Source organism: Somniosus microcephalus, chromosome 3 (genome assembly GCF_052327205.1).
Source record: "Somniosus microcephalus isolate GS21.2 chromosome 3, FLI_Smic_1.0, whole genome shotgun sequence".
In the NCBI taxonomy this organism is placed as follows: Eukaryota; Metazoa; Chordata; class Chondrichthyes; order Squaliformes; family Somniosidae; genus Somniosus; species Somniosus microcephalus.
Genome location: NC_140989.1, coordinates 309546189 through 309565010, shown reverse-complemented (window position 1 = coordinate 309565010; position 18822 = coordinate 309546189). Strand labels below are relative to the sequence as shown.

The window sequence follows — 18822 nt, the reverse complement described above, 5'->3', positions numbered from 1 at the left end:
CAAGTGGTAATGATCTGGAATGCGCTGGCTGAATGAATCTGCCTCCTCCACCCAATCATGGCTTTCAAAAGGGAATTAGATAAGCACCTGAAGGAAAAAAAATTGCAGGGCTATGGGGAAAGGGCGGGGTATTGGGACTAGCTGAAATGCTCTTGCAAGAGCCGGCACGGGCTCGATGGGCCAAATGGCCTCCTTCTGTGCTGTAACCATTCTATGATTCCTGAAACACGTCATTGAAAGCAAGGCGAGAACACAATGACAATTGAGGGAACTGATTAGAACTCATGGAAATGCTGGAATAAATACTCCCTATTCGCAACTGCTTTCTTACCTACTAGTGTAAAGGGTTTGTTCACAATACTTTTGCTGAGAGTTTATTTTACACTTTGGAGGTTTTCTGAATCACATGAAGTGTCATGACTTCAGGTCAAGCATGGGCAAGGAAACCTCCTGCTGATTATCACCGACCGCCCTCCCTGAGCTGATGAATCAGCACTCCTCCATGTTGAAAACCACTTGGAAAAAGCACTGAGGGTAGCAAGGGCACAGAATGTACTCTATGTGGGGGACTTCAATGTCTATCATCAAGAGTGGCTCGGTAGCACCACTACTGACCGAGCTGGCCAGAGTCCTGAAGGACATAGCTGCCAGACTGGGCTTGCTGCAGGTGGTGAGAGTACCGATGCGAGGGAAAAAACCTACTTGACCTCGTCCTCACCAATCTTCCTGTCGCAGATGCATCTGTCCATGACAGCATTGGTAGCAGTGACCACTGCATAGTCCTTCTGGAGACGAAGTCCCATCTTCACACTGAGGACACCCTCCATCGTGTTGTGTGGCACTACCCCCATGCTAAATGGAATAGATTCATAACAGATCTAGCAGCTCAAAACTGGGCATCCATGAGGCGCTATGGGCCATCAGCAGCAGCAGAATTGTATTCCACCACAATCTGTAACCTCATGGCCCGGCATATCCCTCCTCAACCATTATCATCAAGCCAGGGGATCAACCTCGGTTCAATGAGGAGGGCAGAAGAGCATGCCTGGAGCAGCACCAGGCGTATCTGAAAATGAGCTGCCAACTTGGGAAGCTGCAACACAGGATTACATGCATGCTAACCAGTGGAAGAAGCATGCTGTAGACAGAGCTAAGCGATCCCACAATCAATGGATCAGATCAAAGCTCTGCAGTCCTGCCACATCCAGTCGTGAATGGTGGTGAACAATTAAACAACTAACGGGAGGAGGAGGCTCCATGAATATCCCCATCCTCAATGATGGTGGAGCCTAGCACACGAGTGCAAAAGACAAGGTTGAAGAGTTTGCAACCATCTTCAGCCAGAAGTGCCGAGTGGATGATCCATATCGGCCTCCTCCTGAGGCCGCTACTATCACCGAAGCCAGTCTTCAGCCAATTAGATTCACTCCACATGATATCAAGAAATGGCGGAGCGCACTGGATACAGCAAAGGCTATGGGCCCTGACAACATCCCGGCTGTCGTGCTGAAGACTTGTGCTCCAGAACTAGCTGCACCTCTAGCCAAGCTGTTCCTGTACAGCTACAACACTGGCATCTACGCGACAATGTGGAAAACTGCCCAGGCATGTCTTGTCCACAAAAAGCAGGACAAATCCAATCCGGCCAATTATCGCCCCATCAGCCTACTCTCAATCATTAGCAACGTGATGGAAGGTGTTGTCGGCAGTGCTATCAAGCGGCACTTAGTCACCAATAACCTGCTCACCGATGCTTAGTTTGGGTTCCGCCAGGACCACTCGGCTCCGACCTCATTACAGCCTTGGTCCAAACATGGACAGAAGAGCTGAATTCCAGAGGTGTGGTGAGAGTGACTGCCCTTGACATCAAGACAGCATTTGACCGAATGTGGCATCAAGGAGCCCTAGTAAAATTGAAGTCAATGGGAGTCAGAGGGAAAATTCTCCATTGGCTGGAGTCATACCTAGCACAAAGGAAGATGGTTGTGGTTGTTGGAGGTCAATCCTCTCAGCCCCAGGACATCGCTGCAGGAGTTCCTCAGGGCAGCGTCCTAGGCTCAACCATCTTCAGCTGCTTTATCAATGACCTTCCCATCTTCCTAAGGTCAGAAGTGGGGATGTTCGCTGATGACTGCACAGTGTTCAGTTCCATTTGCAACTCCTCAGATAATGAAGCAGCCCATGCCCGCTTGCAGCAAGACCTGGATGACATTCAGGCTTGGACTGATAAGTGGCAAGTATCATTCGTGCCACACAAGTGCCAGGCAATGACTATATCCAACAAGCGAGAGTCTAACCACTGCCCCTTGACATTCAATGGCATTACCATCGCCGAATCCCCCACTATCAACATCCTGGGGGGTCACCATTAACCAGTAACTTATCTGGACCAGCCACATAAACACTGTGGCAACAAGAGCGGGTCAGAGGCTGCGTATTCTGCGGTGAGTGTCTCTCCTCTTGACTCGCCAAAGCCTTTCCACCATTTACAAGACGCAAGTCAGGAGTGTGATGGAATACTCTCCAATTGCCCGGATGAGTGAAGCTCGACACTATGCAGGACAAAGCAGCCTGCTTGATTGGCGCCCCATCCACCACCTTAAACATTCATAAGAACATAAGAACATAAGAAATAGGAGCAGGAGTAGGCCAATCGGCCCCTCGAGCCTGCTCCGCCATTCAATAAGATCATGGCTGATCTGATCCTAACCGCCAATCCACTATCACAGAACCATCTCCTGAATCTAACAGAATTAGACACACGAAATAGGAGCAGGATCAGGCTACACGGCCCCTGGGCCCGCTCTGCTACCCACGGGGCCATGACCGATCCGAACCTAGACTCATGTCCAAATTCTTGCCCGCTCCCCGTAACCCTTAATTCCCTTTACTTCTAGGAAACTGTCTATTTCTGTTTTAAATTTATGTAATGATGTAGCTTCTACAGCTTTTTGGGGCAGCATATTCCATGGACCTACCACCCTCTGAGTGAAGTAGTTCCTCCTCATCTCAGTTTTGAAAGAGCAGCCCCTTATTCTAAGACTATGCCCCCTAGTTCTAGTTTCACCCATCATCGGGAACATCCTCCCCGCATCCACCCAATCCAACCCCTTCACAATCTTATATGTTTCAATAAGATCGCCTCTCATTCTTCTGAACTCTAATGAGTAGAGCCCCAATCTACTCAACCTCTCCTCATATGTCCATCCCCTCATCCCCGGGATTAACCGAGTGAACCTTCTTTGTACTGACTCGAGAGCAAGTATGTCTTTTCTTAAGTATGGACACCAAAACTGTACGCAGTATTCCAGGTGCGGTCTCACCAATACCTTGTACCGGTAGACTATCCTTTATCCGAACTTCCGAAAACCTCTAAAAACCGAAAGTTTTTTCGTTCAGTGTAAGTCGTGCGCACGACATGACCAGAGTGGCGCACGACTTACGCTCCCCCCGCCGACCCCGACCCCCCCGCTGACCCCCGCCGACCCCCCGCCGACCCCCACCCCCGCCGACCCCCACCCCCGACAAATTTCCCAATCTTATAAAATACCTTCTGAAATCCGAAATTTTCCGAAAACCGAAACATGGCTGGTCCCGAGGTTTTCGGATAAAGGATAGTCTACCTGTACAACTGAAGCAATACCTCCCTATTTTTATATTCTATCCCCCTAGCAATGAAAGCCAACATTCCATTGGCCGCCTTAATCACTTGCTGCACCTGCATACTAACCTTTTGAGTTTCGTGCACCAGGACCCCCAGATCCCTTTGTACTTCAGTACTTTCCAGTTTCTTGCCATTAAGATAATAACTTGCTCTACGATTTTTCCTGCCAAAGTGCATAACCTCACACTTTCCAGTATTGTATTCCATCTGCCAAATCTCTGCCCACTTACTTAGCCTGTCTATGTCCCCTTGAAGGTTTTTTATGTCCTCCTCACTCACTACTTTTCCCCCCCATCTTAGTATCATCTGCAAACTTTGATATGTTACACTCGGTCCCCTCCTCCAAATCGTTAATATAGATTGTAAAGAGTTGGGGACCCAGCACTGACCCCTGCGGAACACCACTAGTTACTGATTGCCAGTCTGAGAATGAACCATTTATCCCAACTCTCTGCCTTCTGTTAGATAGCCAATCCTCTATCCATGCCAGAATATTACCCCCAATCCCGTGATTTTTTTATCTTAAGCAATAATCTTTTGTGTGGCACCTTGTCAAATGCCTTTTGGAAGTCTAAATACACTACGTCCACTGGTTCCCCTTTATCCACCCTATATGTTACTTCCTCAAAGAACTCCAGCAAATTTGTCACACATGACTTCCCCTTCATAAAACCATGCTGACTTTGTCCTATTAAATTATGATTATCCAAATGTCCTGTTACTGTCTCCTTAATAATGGACTCCAAAATTTTACCTACCACAGATGTTCGGCTAACCGGTCTATAGTTTCCAGCCTTCTGTCTACTGCCCTTTTTTAAATAAGGGTGTTATATTAGCAGTTTTCCAGTCTGCCGGGACCTTTGCCGAGTCCAGGGAGTTTTGGAAAATTATTACCAATGCATCCACAATCCCTACCGCCACTTCCCTCAAGACCCTAGGATGTAAGCCATCAGGTCCAGGTGATTTATCCGCCTTGAGTCCCATTATTTTACTGAGTACCACTTCCTTAGTGATTTTGATCGTGTTTAGCTCTCCCCCCCTCCCCCCCCCCCTTTAGCCCCCTGTTTGTCCAGTGTTGGGATGTTCTTAGTGTCTTCTACTGTAAAGACTGATATAAAATATTCATTCAGTGTTTTTGCCATCTCCATATTTCCCACCATTAATTTCCCGGTCTCATCCTCTAAGGGACCAACATTTACTTTAGCCACCCTTTTTCTTTTTATATAACTATAAAAACTCTTACTATCTGTTTTTATATTTTTTGCTAATTTACTTTCATAATCTATCTTCCCTTTCTTAATCAATCTTTTTGTTATTTTTTGCTGTCTTTTAAAATTTTCCCAATCCTCTATCCTCCCACTAGATTTGGCTACCTTATATGCCCTTGTTTTTAGTCGAATACTATCCTTAATTTCTTTACTTAGCCACGGATGGCTGTCTTTTCTTTTACACCCTTTCCTTCTCCGTGGAATATATATTTTTTGGAAGTTGTAAAATAACTCCTTAAATGTACACCACTGATCATGTATCGTCTTACCCTTTAATCTATTTTCCCAATCCACTCTACTGAATTCCGCTCTCATACCTTCATAGTCTCCTTTATTCAAGCTTAGCACGCTTGTTTGAGATCCAACCTTTTCACCCTCTAATTGAATATGGAATTCAACCATGTTATGGTCACTCATTCCAAGGGGATCCTTTACCAGGACATTTTTAATTAATCCTGTCTCGTTACACAGGACCAGATCTAAGGTTGCTTGCCCCCTGGTCGGTTCAGTTACATACTGCTCAAGAAACCCATCCCTAATACACTCAATGAACTCATCCTCAAGGCAGCCCTGCCCAATTTGATTTGTCCAATTAATATGATAGTTAAAATCCCCCATAATTATAGATGTTCCCTTATTACAAGCCTCAACTATTTCCTGATTGATACTCCGTCCAACAGAGTTGCCACTGTTCGGAGGCCTATAGACTACGCCCACTAGTGTTTTTTTCCCCTTATTATTCCTTACCTCCACCCAAACTGTTTCATTATCCTGATCTTTTGACCCAATATCATTTCTCTGTATTACAGTGATTCCTTCCTTTATTAACATAGCCACCCCACCTCCCCTTCCTTCCTGCCTGTCCTTCCTGATCGTTAAATAACCTGGTATGTTTAATTCCCAGGCATTGTCACCCTGCAGCCATGTTTCTGTAATGGCCACAAGATCATACCCATATGTAGTTATTTGTGCCATTAACTCGTCTATTTTGTTATGAATGCTACGTGCATTCAGATAGAGAACTTTCAAATATGTTTTGTGACACTTAGTTCCTGCTTTTGCCCTTTTTATTACTTTACCTTTTACTCCATACCTTCTGCCCCTTCCTGACACGCTCTGGTTTTTAATTTCCGCACTGCTGCCTAAGTCTATGACCTTCTCTGTTGTCATTTTTATTATTTGCTCTCTAGGAACCTCCCCCCCACTAGTTAGTTTAAAGCCCTCTCTACAGCCCTAGTTATATGATCCGCCAGGACTCTAGTCCCAGCACTGGCCAAGTGAAGCCTGTCCCAACGGAACAGCTCCCTCCTGCCCCAGTACTGGTGCCAGTGTCCCAGGTGTAGAGGAACAGAGGAACCTTGGAGTGCATGTCAACAGATCACTGAATGTAGCAGGGCAGGTAGATAAGGTGGTTAAGAAGGCATACAGAATACTTTCTTTTATTAGCCGAGGCATAGAATATAAGTGCGTGGAGGTTATGCTGAAGAATGTATAGGAAGGACCTATTTCTCTTAGCAGAGAGGTCAGTAACTAGGGGGTATAGATTTAAAGTACAGTAATTGGTAGAAGGATTAGAGGGGAGTTGAGGAGAACTTTTTTCACCCAGAGGGTGGTGGGTGTCTGGAACTCACTGCCTGAAAGGGTGGTAGAAAAACCCTCCTCACATTTAAAAAGTACTTGGATATGCACTTGGTCCGTAGCCTTGCAGGTTACAGCACTTCCAAGAGCTGGAAAGTGGGATTAGGCTGGATAGCTCTTTTTCGGATGGCACAGACATGATGGGTCAATTGGCCTCCTTCTGTTCCGTACATTTCTATGATTCACTCCCTCCATCACCGGCGCACTGTGTCTGCAGTGTATACCATCTATAAGATGCACTGCAGCATCTCGCCAAGGCTTCTTCGACAGCACCTCTGAAACCCGCGACCTCTGCACCTTGAAGGACAAGGGCAGCAGGTGCATGGGAACACCATCACTTCCAAGCTCCCCTCCAAGTCACGCACCATCCTGACTTGGAAATATAGCACTGTTCCTTTATTGCCACTGGGTTAAAATCCTGGAACTCCCTCGCTAATAGCACTGTGGGAGTACCTTCACCACACGGCCTGCAACGATTCAAGAAGGTGGCTCACCACCACCTTCTTAAGGGCAATTAAGGATGGGCAATAAATGCTGCCTTGCCAGCGACTCCCACATCCCTTGAACGAATTAAAAAAAAAAAATGCTGTCTGGGATGCTTCCCCTGGAGCCATAGAGACCTCAGGTAAATCTCACATCAGTGTAGCTTCTGCCCCAGATATCCAGCTTCCAGCGCACCTTTATTGCATTGGCAAGCTATGTAAGGCCTATGTCTGAAGCATCCTCATGTGTAGGCATTGGCAGGATTCTTAAGGCAGAAGGCTTATTACCACATTTCAGAAAGTCAATGATATCTGTGACCATTCCTTGCAGCCCACTGGTGCTGGGCACAGGTTCAATGCATCAGAGCAGCACTGTTAGCGGCCAGCAATTATATTTTCAGCTGCTTCTTGCATCTTGATGCCTCATAAATCTCCTGGGCTGTTACTGTGTCCACCATGTTCTTCAGGAAGTGGGAAATTTTCTGCAATATGTTGCAGATGCGGGTACTGAACTCTTCCTTCTTGTCCATCACTTTAGCTGTGTGTGGAAACTGTCTTCACTGCCTTCACTTGAGCTTTGTTACATGAGCTTCACCTTTTCTCACAGCTCTTTTGAAGATTGGGCCCCTAAGATATGGCTCCCTTGGCTACTCAGCTGAGGATGGTTGTTTTTCCATCGTCTATGGAGGAAAATAACTCTCTCTTCCACTCCCAGCTCATCATTCTTACTCCGTACTTCCCACAGTGAAACCCTTTCTGACTTACTATTGCTTTCTGATTGAGTGTCTCTGAGCTGGTGCTAGCGCAGGTAAGATGCCATAATGGAGTTGGTGATGAAGTAGCAGGCGTTGTGGAGCTGGATGTGGCAGGAGTTGTGTCTCTGGAAGTGCCAAGGTGGTCAGCGGAGTGCCTAGCTTCTTCTTCCTAAGCATTCCATGATGTGAAACACAGAATAGTTTGTTTAGCTGTGCACACAGTCATATTTCCCCTTGAAGAAATAGTTGCTGAGTGCAAGAGCATTGCAATACTTTGAGAAAGTACATGGTTAATGAGCTTTGCCCAGCTTTTACCAACCTTCTGTTGTCATCTTGCCTCCAGTCACACCATCTCTCACAGCATCTCTTGTCTTTCTGCCTCTGATGTTTAAGACTTCCTTTTCCTGTGCAGAGTTTTCAGTGATGGTGTTCCTCCCCCAGTTGCATTTCTCAGGTGATGGTTATGGGAAACTTTTCCATTGGAGGCAGAGATGAGAATGTTAAAATCTAGATCAGTTGCCATATACCAACACATGCAACCCATGATGATGAGACATGCAGGTGCTCGTCCCTTTAAATTATGTATTCTTGAAGACTAGCACAACCTCTTGCAGCAGGGTGTGTGAGTTGACAAAGTGGTTGTTTGTTAAGATGGTGCTTGATTGTTTACAGAAATTGCCCTTTGCATAATTGAGTTTCTCTAACGCCTGTTGCTGACAGAGAAAAGAGTATGATAGGTGAGTGAAGGTTGTATCAGGATGAGTATTGGCAAAAATGATTTGACTTACCTTAACTAACCTTGTGAGATTATTGAACCTCTTCCTGCAACATGTGGCAGTTCTCGGGGTGGTGGAGGTTGCACACATTGCTTCTGCCAGCTCCTTCCTTATAGCCTGAACCACCCTCTTATGGAACCTCCTGTCCTCAGTGCCCAATAGTGTTAATCTTCTGGTACTCACTTCTGTCAAGAGGACCTCCACAGATATGTTTGAGAATCTGGGGACCATTCCAGCTGCCAACACCTCAGACTGTTAATTTGCCTGCTATTTTGGCCACTGCTATGTGAATTTCCCTCCCTCCCAGAGGTAGAGAAGTGGCATTGCTGCTCCATGTCTGTGCTGCATACATAATAAGGGCCCCAGTAGAAAATTGCAGCAAGTTAGTGGCAAAGTCATGTGGGTGGATGTTGGTCTTTGCTGCTAACCTGGCAACAGGTAGAGAATCCAGCCCATAGTATTGTAATTATATCTGTAATCTTCAATTAAGTGTGTAATCTCTTCATGACCTCGCCACCCTGTATTTATGTAACCTTTTCCAGCCTTACAAACCTTCAAGAATTCTGTTACAAAAGCAAAATACTGTGGATGCTGGAAATCTGAAATAAAAACAGAAAATGCTGGAAATACTCAGCAGGTCAGGCAGCATCTGTGGAGAGAGAAACAGAGTTAATGTTTCAGGTCGATGCCTGACCTGCTGAGTATTTCCAGCATTTTCTGTTTATTTCAAAAAACTCTGTGTTCCTCCAACTCTGGCCTCTTGTGCATCCCCCATTCCATTTGTTCCACGATTGGCAGCCATGCCTTCAGCCGTCTAGGCCCTAAGCTCTGGAATTCTCTCCCTAAACCTCTCTGCCTCTAGCTCCTCATTTAAAACCCACCTCTTTAACAAAGTTTTTAGTCACCCGTCATAATATCGCCTTCTTTGGCTTGGCATTGATTTTTCGCTGATTCCTTCTTGCAGGAACTACCCTGTGATGTTTTTCTACATTAAAGATGCTATAAAGATGCTATATAAATGCACAATGTTGTTGTACTAGTTTTACTTTGTGTCTGTTATGTGATGCATAGCTTCAGTAAATTATGCAATGGGTGAACTGCTTCACTTTAGGCTTGAGTAAGTCTATGGTAAACATCAGAAACCGCATTCTATGTCTCGTATTCTCTGAAGGCATGCCACTGGGAGATCTACTTTAAAGGTAATCTTATAATAAGTGACCTTATTGAGACAGAACAGTGATCTAAGTATGGAATTATAATTCACCAAACTACTTCCTATTCACTCTTTTGGATTTGTAGTCCAAGAATAAATGCACCCTCTATATCTGTTGTCTTAATGCTGAGTACACAAAATATGGTCAGGCTATCTATTACCGGATTTCTCAGACCAGCACATTTTCTAAGTTAAATCACAATTTTGTAAAATTCTAAAATTCTGTTTTTATTTTTGAAAGAATGATTAAATAGGTTGTGGTGCAAATCTTTGCCAATTGACAATTTCTATTTCCATTTTATAAAAACCCTGATCCAAGCATAACACTTATTGGCAAATTACAGCATTTATGTGCTTATCAAGGCTATTAACATGTTCTTCCATGACTGATACATAAGATATGAAGAAATTTATTAGGTTGAGTTGTCCTTGGTGCTGAATCATAGTCTTCATCTACACGGAAAATAGCTTTTTTGCTTGGGAACAAAATATATATGGATATAAATCTTGCCTGTCAAGTAGATAGGATTGTTTCTATGCAATTTTCTCAGAGTAGGTTGTGACTACTGCCTGACAATTTTGAGCGTTATGTTTTCTGCTCATACTCTGAGCTGACTGTAGTGTTTGGAATTTGATTTATGACCTTGGGTGCCTCTGTTGTTGATTAGTTTTTATTCTTGTTTAGCAAGAGAGGGGCTAATTACAAAAGTGTCACGGTAGTAGGTTGTAGTCTTTCATATCATGATAAGTCTGTTGAGTGACAAAAAGGCATCTTAACTGAAAATGACTTAAACAAGGCTTTCTTGCATGCAAGTGATACACCTACAGCACCAATGATAGAATAATTCATTTTCAGCCAGATCTGATCTTCTAAACACATTTCTTCATAAGATCTGCAATTTTTCATCTCTTATACTGAGACAGATATGTCACAAGCTATTGAAAATGATGAAATTCTCCAACTTGAGCTGCCTAATTTTGAAGGTTTATCCATCTTTTTTCTTTTGAGGAAAGAGATGGTTTCTTTTGCTATTTCCTGCAGTGCCTAATCATTTACAAAGAATGTTGTTACTTTATATATTCTACACATCTTGTCTAAGACCAGTTTCAGAGAACTGGACCAGAAAAACGTTGGAATATTCTTGTCACGTCAGGATGGCTAGTTAACCAATGTAGGTTATGTGGTACTGCATTCATTTGCATATATATTGATATTATCGCAAACCTACTTTTATAATAATGTAACTTTGCTGAAAAATAAGAACATGATGTTGTGATTAGTGCTTTAAGGGATAGTGAGTTAGTAAGATAATGGGTGAGGGTGGAATTTATCTTGAAATGTTTAAGGTATTTTATTATGTGATAGGTGCAAGTTACTTTCTCCAAATGGTGTTAATTTGATTGGCACCTAGTCTTAAAATCTGCAATCTCTGTCGTCACCACAGGGAATCAGTCTACTCATGAGCCAGTAATGGACAAGCAAACTGAATAATCAAGGATATTTCAGTAAATTTGTTTCTTTTCCCTCTTCTCCCTCCACTCCTCCCCGTGTAGTTCAATTTAGTGCTTATTGGGACAATTAAACCAGTTTTTTAAATGGATGAACAAATGAGTTCTGAGAAAGCCTGAGTGCAAAGAGCAGTACATTGTTACAAATTAGGTGCCTTTTTCCTTTTCTGACAAACTAATTATGAAGTAATCAGACCCAGCACTAAAGTGTTCTTCCACTGGGGCCAACAATTGTAAATAAGCATGACTGCAGGCTTACTGATATGTTGGCCTTCTTCTGATAAAGCTTTTTTTCAGGAGGGTATTTGACCTTTTATTTTGCTTTAAGCTTTCCAGCAATTCCTGAGATATTTCTTTTATCATTGGAAACATTGTAATAAACCAGTTTCTATTACTGTATTTTAAGTCTTTTAAAGTTCTGTTTAAAATAGTAATCCAAACCCAAAATTTGTAATTGCTTTTTTTATGTCCCCTCTCTTTGAATATTCTTTGTATACATTTGTACATATGAATGTCATGGACAGCAATGTAATTTGATAACTAGCTTCATGAGAGTAACACATTAATCACAGATGAATTATTATAATTTTACTAATAAAATTTATCACTTACAATATTTATCAATGAAAAATAAACTGATAGTAAACAGCATTAACAACATAATGATACAGTAAATGCTTTAATTCCACAGTAAAATACATACAGAATTGGGAATGATCAGGAATGAGTGGAAAGGGTGTTTTTTTAACTCTCAAACTTAAGATACAAAGTTGAGATTGAATAATTTATAGATGTTCACTGAACCCCAATAGTAAATTATAGCTTTATATTTGCGTTGTACCATATATTTTTTAAATTACTAACAAACCTCTCATGGCATTGCTTCATCAAAGTGCTTTTGTTACCTCATATTTATGTTCTTCTAATTGGGCAGCATCCCAGTATGTACACAATTGAGGCAGATTACAGCCTGCAGAGCTTAATTTTCTGACATATTTACTTGATAAAGGCTGATTACTGGGTTGGGAAAAAATCCCAATGCAAGGTTTTCAACTTAAATACATTTTTTTAGACTTATTTTGAAACTTCAGAAAAGTTGTTAATTTTCCACCGTTTTAGTTGTTTTTAGAAAATGAAATGTTCTTGTCCAATACAATTTTGGATCACAACATACACATTGTAAAATAATTTAATTTAGTTTAACTAAATACAGTTCATTTCATTTTAAGTAATGTGTGTTATGTTTTAGCATTATATAGAAAATTAATAAAACGTCAGAACAATCAAAAGCAAATTAATTTTTTCCACAGGAAACCTAGGTCGTGTAGACTACATATCAGAATTTGAATATGATCTGTTTATCAGACCAGACACTTGTAACCCTCGTTTCAGAGTTTGGTTTGACTTTACTGTAGAAAATATGAAGGAATATCAGGTAAGAGCTTAATTGTTCAGTACTGCAGAATCAGCACTACTATTTTACTAAAGCATTTTGTTCTCAGTTCAAAACATTCAATCAAAGTTTCTGTTGTATCCATGTCCTAAAATATAAACATTTTTAACAAAAAAAAATTGAATTATTAGAACCTCCCTGAATACTTTTTCCCTCAGAGCTTTTGGGAGGCGAGTGAACCATACAATTAATTTATATTTGGAGATATTTTCAAGTTTCTCACTATTTTAGCATAATGGCAAATCAACATTTTTGTCCTTTCCATCAGGATCTCTGTAATTCTATGAATTATTAACTTTCATTCTGTTAATTTAATTAATTACTCATTGTATAGATAAAGCCCCATATAAAGTATAAAATAGTATTTGTGTCAATAATTTAATAATTACCTATTGACTGTATCACCAATGAGTTGTATAGAGGATACTGCAAATATTCCTGTGTAATACTACATTTAAATGAGGATCCAACCACACAATGCAGTCAACTTAATGCAGTGGTCTAGTTATAAATTGTTTAAATTCTAGTATTTTTCTTCATTAAAAAGGAGGATATACTTTATATTCTTGTGCATGGATATGATAGTTGTGTATAGTTTTTCAGTTGTGATGATGACAGTTTGATGTGACTCTTATAGCGAAATGGAGAGGGAGTGGAGGGATATGGTCTAAAATAGAGGGTTGGATTTTAATTGCTTAACTTTATTTCAGCACTGTATTGCTGGTCTTTTAGCTCTCATTAGAAAATTTGAATGGAGACCACATCTCAAAATAATTGGAATTATTGCTGTAAAAATATGGTATCACGTTGTTTGTGAGGCCACATCCATTGTACAAGAAACCATCCACATGCTTAATGGAGCACTTCTGAAACTTAATTGTATGGGATCCTTGTAATCATTATATAAACAAAATGGAATTCAATCCCACATAATTCAATCATGTCTTTATCAATGGTTTAAACATTTATCTGTATTGTTAAGTATGTATTTCTATAAGTATACAAAAGATAATCAACAGTAAAGGATGAATTACAAAAATGTTCCAAGACTGTGGAATACCATTTATGTCTGTAAATTATCACTGACTATATTATCTGTTACTTTGTAGAATTTGTATGTCCATTTATTTTTTGCTTGTTTTATGTGGTTGGCTGAGTTCACATTATGATATCAAGACAGTGTTGATAATCAAAAAGTGCCTCTCCTGCCGTTTGGTGTCAGGTCTTTGCAAAGTTGCGTGGAGGCGGGATGGCGACGGGTTCGCAACCCGCCGTCATTCATTTGGATTTTAACTCCTGACCTGCCTCCAAACCCGCCCTCTGAGTGCCAGCAAAATCGCGGCCTTTAACTTCCCACATGACCCAACCCACCTTTTTTTTAAGATTAAAATTCCCCCCCAATAAGTCAGTGAACCTAATAATAATGCATTGTGTGCAAAATAGCATATAGAGTGGAATATCCTCCAACTCGCTGAATTGTTGACAACTGCTCCTGCAGCATAAAAGCGGACCTGCACCATGGCTGACTTTCAGATGGCAGAGCTTTGTGTTTTGAGATTTTGGAACACATTTTGCAGGTCTGTTAAGCTTGTAAGTGTTTAAGCTGAGATCCATGTGCATTGTGACCTCCTTGGAAAGCCCTCTCCCTACATTGACTGAGCGCTTATAACATCTATTCCTCAACGGAGCTATATACCAGCGGAATGGGAACTATTTATACCCTCTCATCCTGGCCCTCGGAATCGGAGGAAGAGCAGCCATGGCAGCAGCAGAACCGGGCACAACAGCAGCAGCAACATCAGGAGCAGCAACCTTCTCCTCAGCCACCTGATGCTGCACAGGGCATCAGCGCAGGGCTGCACCGCGCCGCAGGAGATACCCCCAACACAGGGTTTACAGGCCGAGGATGAGCTTCCTCAACATGAGTGAGCAGCACTGCCAAAGGAGGCTGAGACTTTCACGAGAGGTAGTTGCTGACATCTGCACAATGCTGCACCAACACCTGGAGCCCAGAGGAGCGTGTGGACACTCCTTACAAAGTCACCACCGCACTCAACTTCTTTGCTTCGGGTCCTTCCAGGGATCATCAGCAGCATCTCCCAGTCGGCCGCACACACTTGCATCACGCAGGTTACCGATGCCCTCTGCAAAGTCGCACAATTACATCCACTTCTCCACGGATGAAGCAAGTGTAACTGCGCGTGTAGTTTGCTTTGCAAATATGGCAGGCTTCCCAAGGGTGCAGGGCATCATAGACTGCACACATGTGGCCATTAGGGCACCCCATCACAACCCAGCTGTAATTGTGAACCGCAAGGGCTTCCACTCCCTTAACGTCCAGCTGGTGTGTAACCACAGGAAGAACATTATGCATGTTTGCGCCAAATTCCCTGGCAGTTGCCGTGACTCGTTCATCCTGCGGCAGTCTACTGTGCCTCAGCTGTTCAATCCGCCAACCCAATTTTCCAGATGGCTACTTGGAGACAAGGGCTATTCCCTGAAAAAGTGGCTAATGACACCGATGAGGAGGTCATCAAACGAGTCTGAGGAGCGGTACAATGTGTGAGCCACATTTCCACCAGAAGCATCATAGAGCAAACCATCGGCTTGCTCAAAATGTGATTCAGATGCCTCGACAGATCTGGTGAAGCCCTACAGTACGCACCAGCCAGGGTCTCCAGAATCATCATGGTCTGCTGTGCCCTGCACAACATCGCACAGCAGTGTTGCTTACTGCTGGCTGAGGAACAAGTGGCTCAGCGCACAGCCTCCTCCTTGGAGGAGGAGGTGGAGGGGGAGGCGGCAGATGAGGCACGCCTTGCGGGGGCGGATGTGCCAATTCCACCAGCACGCAACCACATTGCTGTCTATGAGGCAAGGGATACACTAATCTATGCCAGATTCGCGTACGTATACGCATCAACCACATGTGGCTGGCACATGGAAATGAATGCCTGGCCGACTTTCTTAACACACCATACAGCATCTGTACAATAAACTGTGCATTCCTATCACTCTCACCACCATCGTTACAGATGAAAGGCGCCCTGACCCCTCACTGTGCAACTTCCATTTCTGAGCGCACATAGGCCAACTCTTTGAATATTTGCCATCGCATTTCTTTAATACAATTGAAATCACGGTGACACACATTACTTTGTATGAGATCAAAACACCCAAGTGACTACCCTTGTGACTATTTGTGTGTTAACTTTCTCTTACGCGTGCTTCTATGTGGTGCTTCCCCTGTGGCTTCAGCAGATGTAGAGGCACATTGCTCACTTATATGCTGCACCTGCTTAGACGCCTTTGGCAGGCGTCCCCTGGGTTTGGGAGCCTGGGAAGGCTCCGCAACAGTCTGCTCCTCCTGCGGCTGTGCAGGGGCTGAGATGGCCATCTCAGTTGGGTGAGGAATCTGGGGCACTGGCTGAGGGCTCCGCAGTGGCATGGGAGTGTGAGCGCTTGGAGAGGAGCCCACACTTCCTTGTTGTCGACCACCAACACCCCTCTCATGGGTCACCCGCACTTCACTGCTAGCAAGTGACTGGAGAGCACCTTGCTGCACATCAGTGGGGCCATGAGGACCTGTCTCTGTACTGACAGTCCTCATAACGGGGACGTCCATGTACCTCTGGTTCCTTTCCTCTCAATAGATGCCCATCTATCCTCAATAACAGACCATCTATTTAGAAGAGTCACCATGTTCATTTGAGTCTGGCGATTTATGTCCTTTCCATGACGCCACCTACATTCACGATTGCGTGCACCACGGCATTGCTCATGTTTGAGATGGACTCCTCCATTCTCTGCACACTCGCAGTTACGGTGGATGCAAACCCTGTCAGAAACTCCTGCACTTGTTCCTGAAGTTCCAGCACCGCTCTCTTTCTGGATGGCCCCAGAGGCACTGCGTCTACATGCAGCTGAGCAGAGCTAGGAGTGTCCTGCGGCCTCCGACAAGGACTCTCCACTGTCGCTGTCTCCACCTTCTGCTGATGCTCACTTCTGAGCTGTGATACACCAGGTGACACTTGGGATCCACCGAGGTTTGCGTATCTCCACTGGTGCTGGGTGCGCACATTTCTGGTGACGTTGCTCCCTCAGAGGTTCCAGCTTCCTCTGAGGAGTCGTCCGGCTCTTCCTCCTGGACAATGGGGAGGGGGGCTCTCGATGGTCCTGTGCGGGAGTAAAGGCCTGAGTTAGACATGTGATATTTACGTAACGGACACATCCTATTGTGCAGATGATCAGAAGTCAATCTGTATGAACATCTGGTGCCATATCAGTCACTCATGAAATCTAAATGAGAGGGTTGCAAATCTATTCTGTCACCAGCTTGCTCTTCTGCGCCCGTCTCTCTGTCCCCCACTTCCAGCTCCTCTGCACTGCCGACGATCTCGATAGCAGCCTCCTCAGTGTTTGTTAGGTGGACTTCCTCCTGTCCTCTCCCTCTCATTGTGGGCTCTCTTTTCCTGCAATGAGGGACACAAGTGGAGTTTCAGTGAGATTGATGGAGTGAGTGTAAAGAATCCATAACATAGATGCTTAGAGGGAGACAAAGATGGAGTGAGGTGCCAATACCAAGGTGTCTCCCTGTGCGTTGTTGGTTGTTGTCATTGCATAACAGTGAGAGCGAGTGTGAGGGGTGCATAGTAGAATGGTGAAGTGATTCTGTACATAGAGAGAGAGGGCTAGTTAAGGGTGCAAGAGATGTAAGGGTAAGTTGGGATGTGGAGGAGTAGGTTGACAATGCAGAGTGCTGGTGATGAGAACAGATGGGAAGCAGATTGAAGATAAGTGTGATGTTATACTCACTTTTGCTGTGCGTAGCAGGTCATTGAACCTTTTTCAGCACTGCACCCAGGTGCGTGAACACAACGACCTAGCGCTTGCCTGCCCAGCAATTTGCAGCCAGGCTGCCTTTGTGTGCTGAGGAGGCTTCCTTCGTCCATTGGGAGGGAAACTCATTGCGCCCTCTTACTCCCTTCGCAAGAGCATGGAGGGAGTCGTCATCAAAGCGAGGAGCAGCCTTTGCTCTTGCAGTAGTCATCTTGCAAAGACCAGTTTTCAGGAGCATCAGAAAGCAAATTAAATCCAAAGGCTACATGGGCCTCTTAAATGCACCTCAATTGAAGACATCAGCAGACCCGAGCCCACTGATTGGGCCGGGTAACGCACACGGCAGACTTAATAAGCCCAGTTAAGGCAAAATAGTTATTTCAGAGCGGCTGAAACCGGCAGCGGGACCGGAACCAGCCAACCCAACTCTGCTGGGAAAATTGCGGCCAAAGTGTTAAAAATCTGAACCCTGACTAGAACCCGCCTTCAACCCGCTCATTTCAAGTTTTAACGAAGGCAGGATGGGGACTTTGCAGGCCTCATGAAAGTAAGGCGAGGACTGCTGAATCCAGGTGGTACGTGCCTTTAATCTTATCTCCTGGATCTAGCGTCCCTATCTAAACCGCTCCCCCCTGCCCCACCAACCCCATGCTCCTCTGGCTCTCCAATGTTGTCCCCTGCCTCCCCCCATTGCTCCTCCTCCCCTCCCCCCACTCCTTCTGGTCCCCTGTGCTCCTCCTGGCCCCCTATACTCCTCCTGACCTCCCGTGCTCTTCCTGGCCCTCCGATGATGGTCCGAACCACCCCAATTCTCCTCCGGCTCCCGATCTGGTTCTCCGGCCCCCGATCATTGCTGACCCCTCCTGCCACCCCCCTCCTTCTCTGACCTTGCCCCCCTGCTCCTCTGGCCCCTGATGTGCTCCTCTGGCCCCCAATCGTTCCAGACCCCCCCCCCCCCGCCCACCCCCCCAACCCCGCTCCTCCGGCTGTCCCCGTGGTCCTCCGTCCCCACGCAATCCTTCCCTCCCTCCTTTCTGCATCCTAGTGTCACAGGCCTACCTGCCTGCAGCCAGCCTCTCAATCTGGCTAGCTGCGGGTGGGAAGTGGAGGTTGCCCATGCAAATCATTCTCCTGGGTTTACCGACCGCTTTGGAGCCCCACCGATCCCAACCTGCCTCCCCATTGTGGCTGAATGGGTCAAATAAGAACATAAGAAGTAAGAGCA

At 44.5% G+C, this 18822-nt stretch overlaps 1 protein-coding gene across 1 annotated transcript in view; it reads left to right on the top strand.

Annotated features, from left to right (window-relative positions):
- Positions 1–18822, top strand: part of agbl4 (AGBL carboxypeptidase 4) — a 608965-nt gene that overhangs the window by 12553 nt on the left and 577590 nt on the right. Inside the window, exon 3 of the mRNA XM_085978224.1 lies at positions 12616–12740. Coding sequence (XP_085834350.1) covers positions 12616–12740 — 125 coding nt within the window. The remainder of the gene's footprint in view (positions 1–12615; positions 12741–18822) is intronic.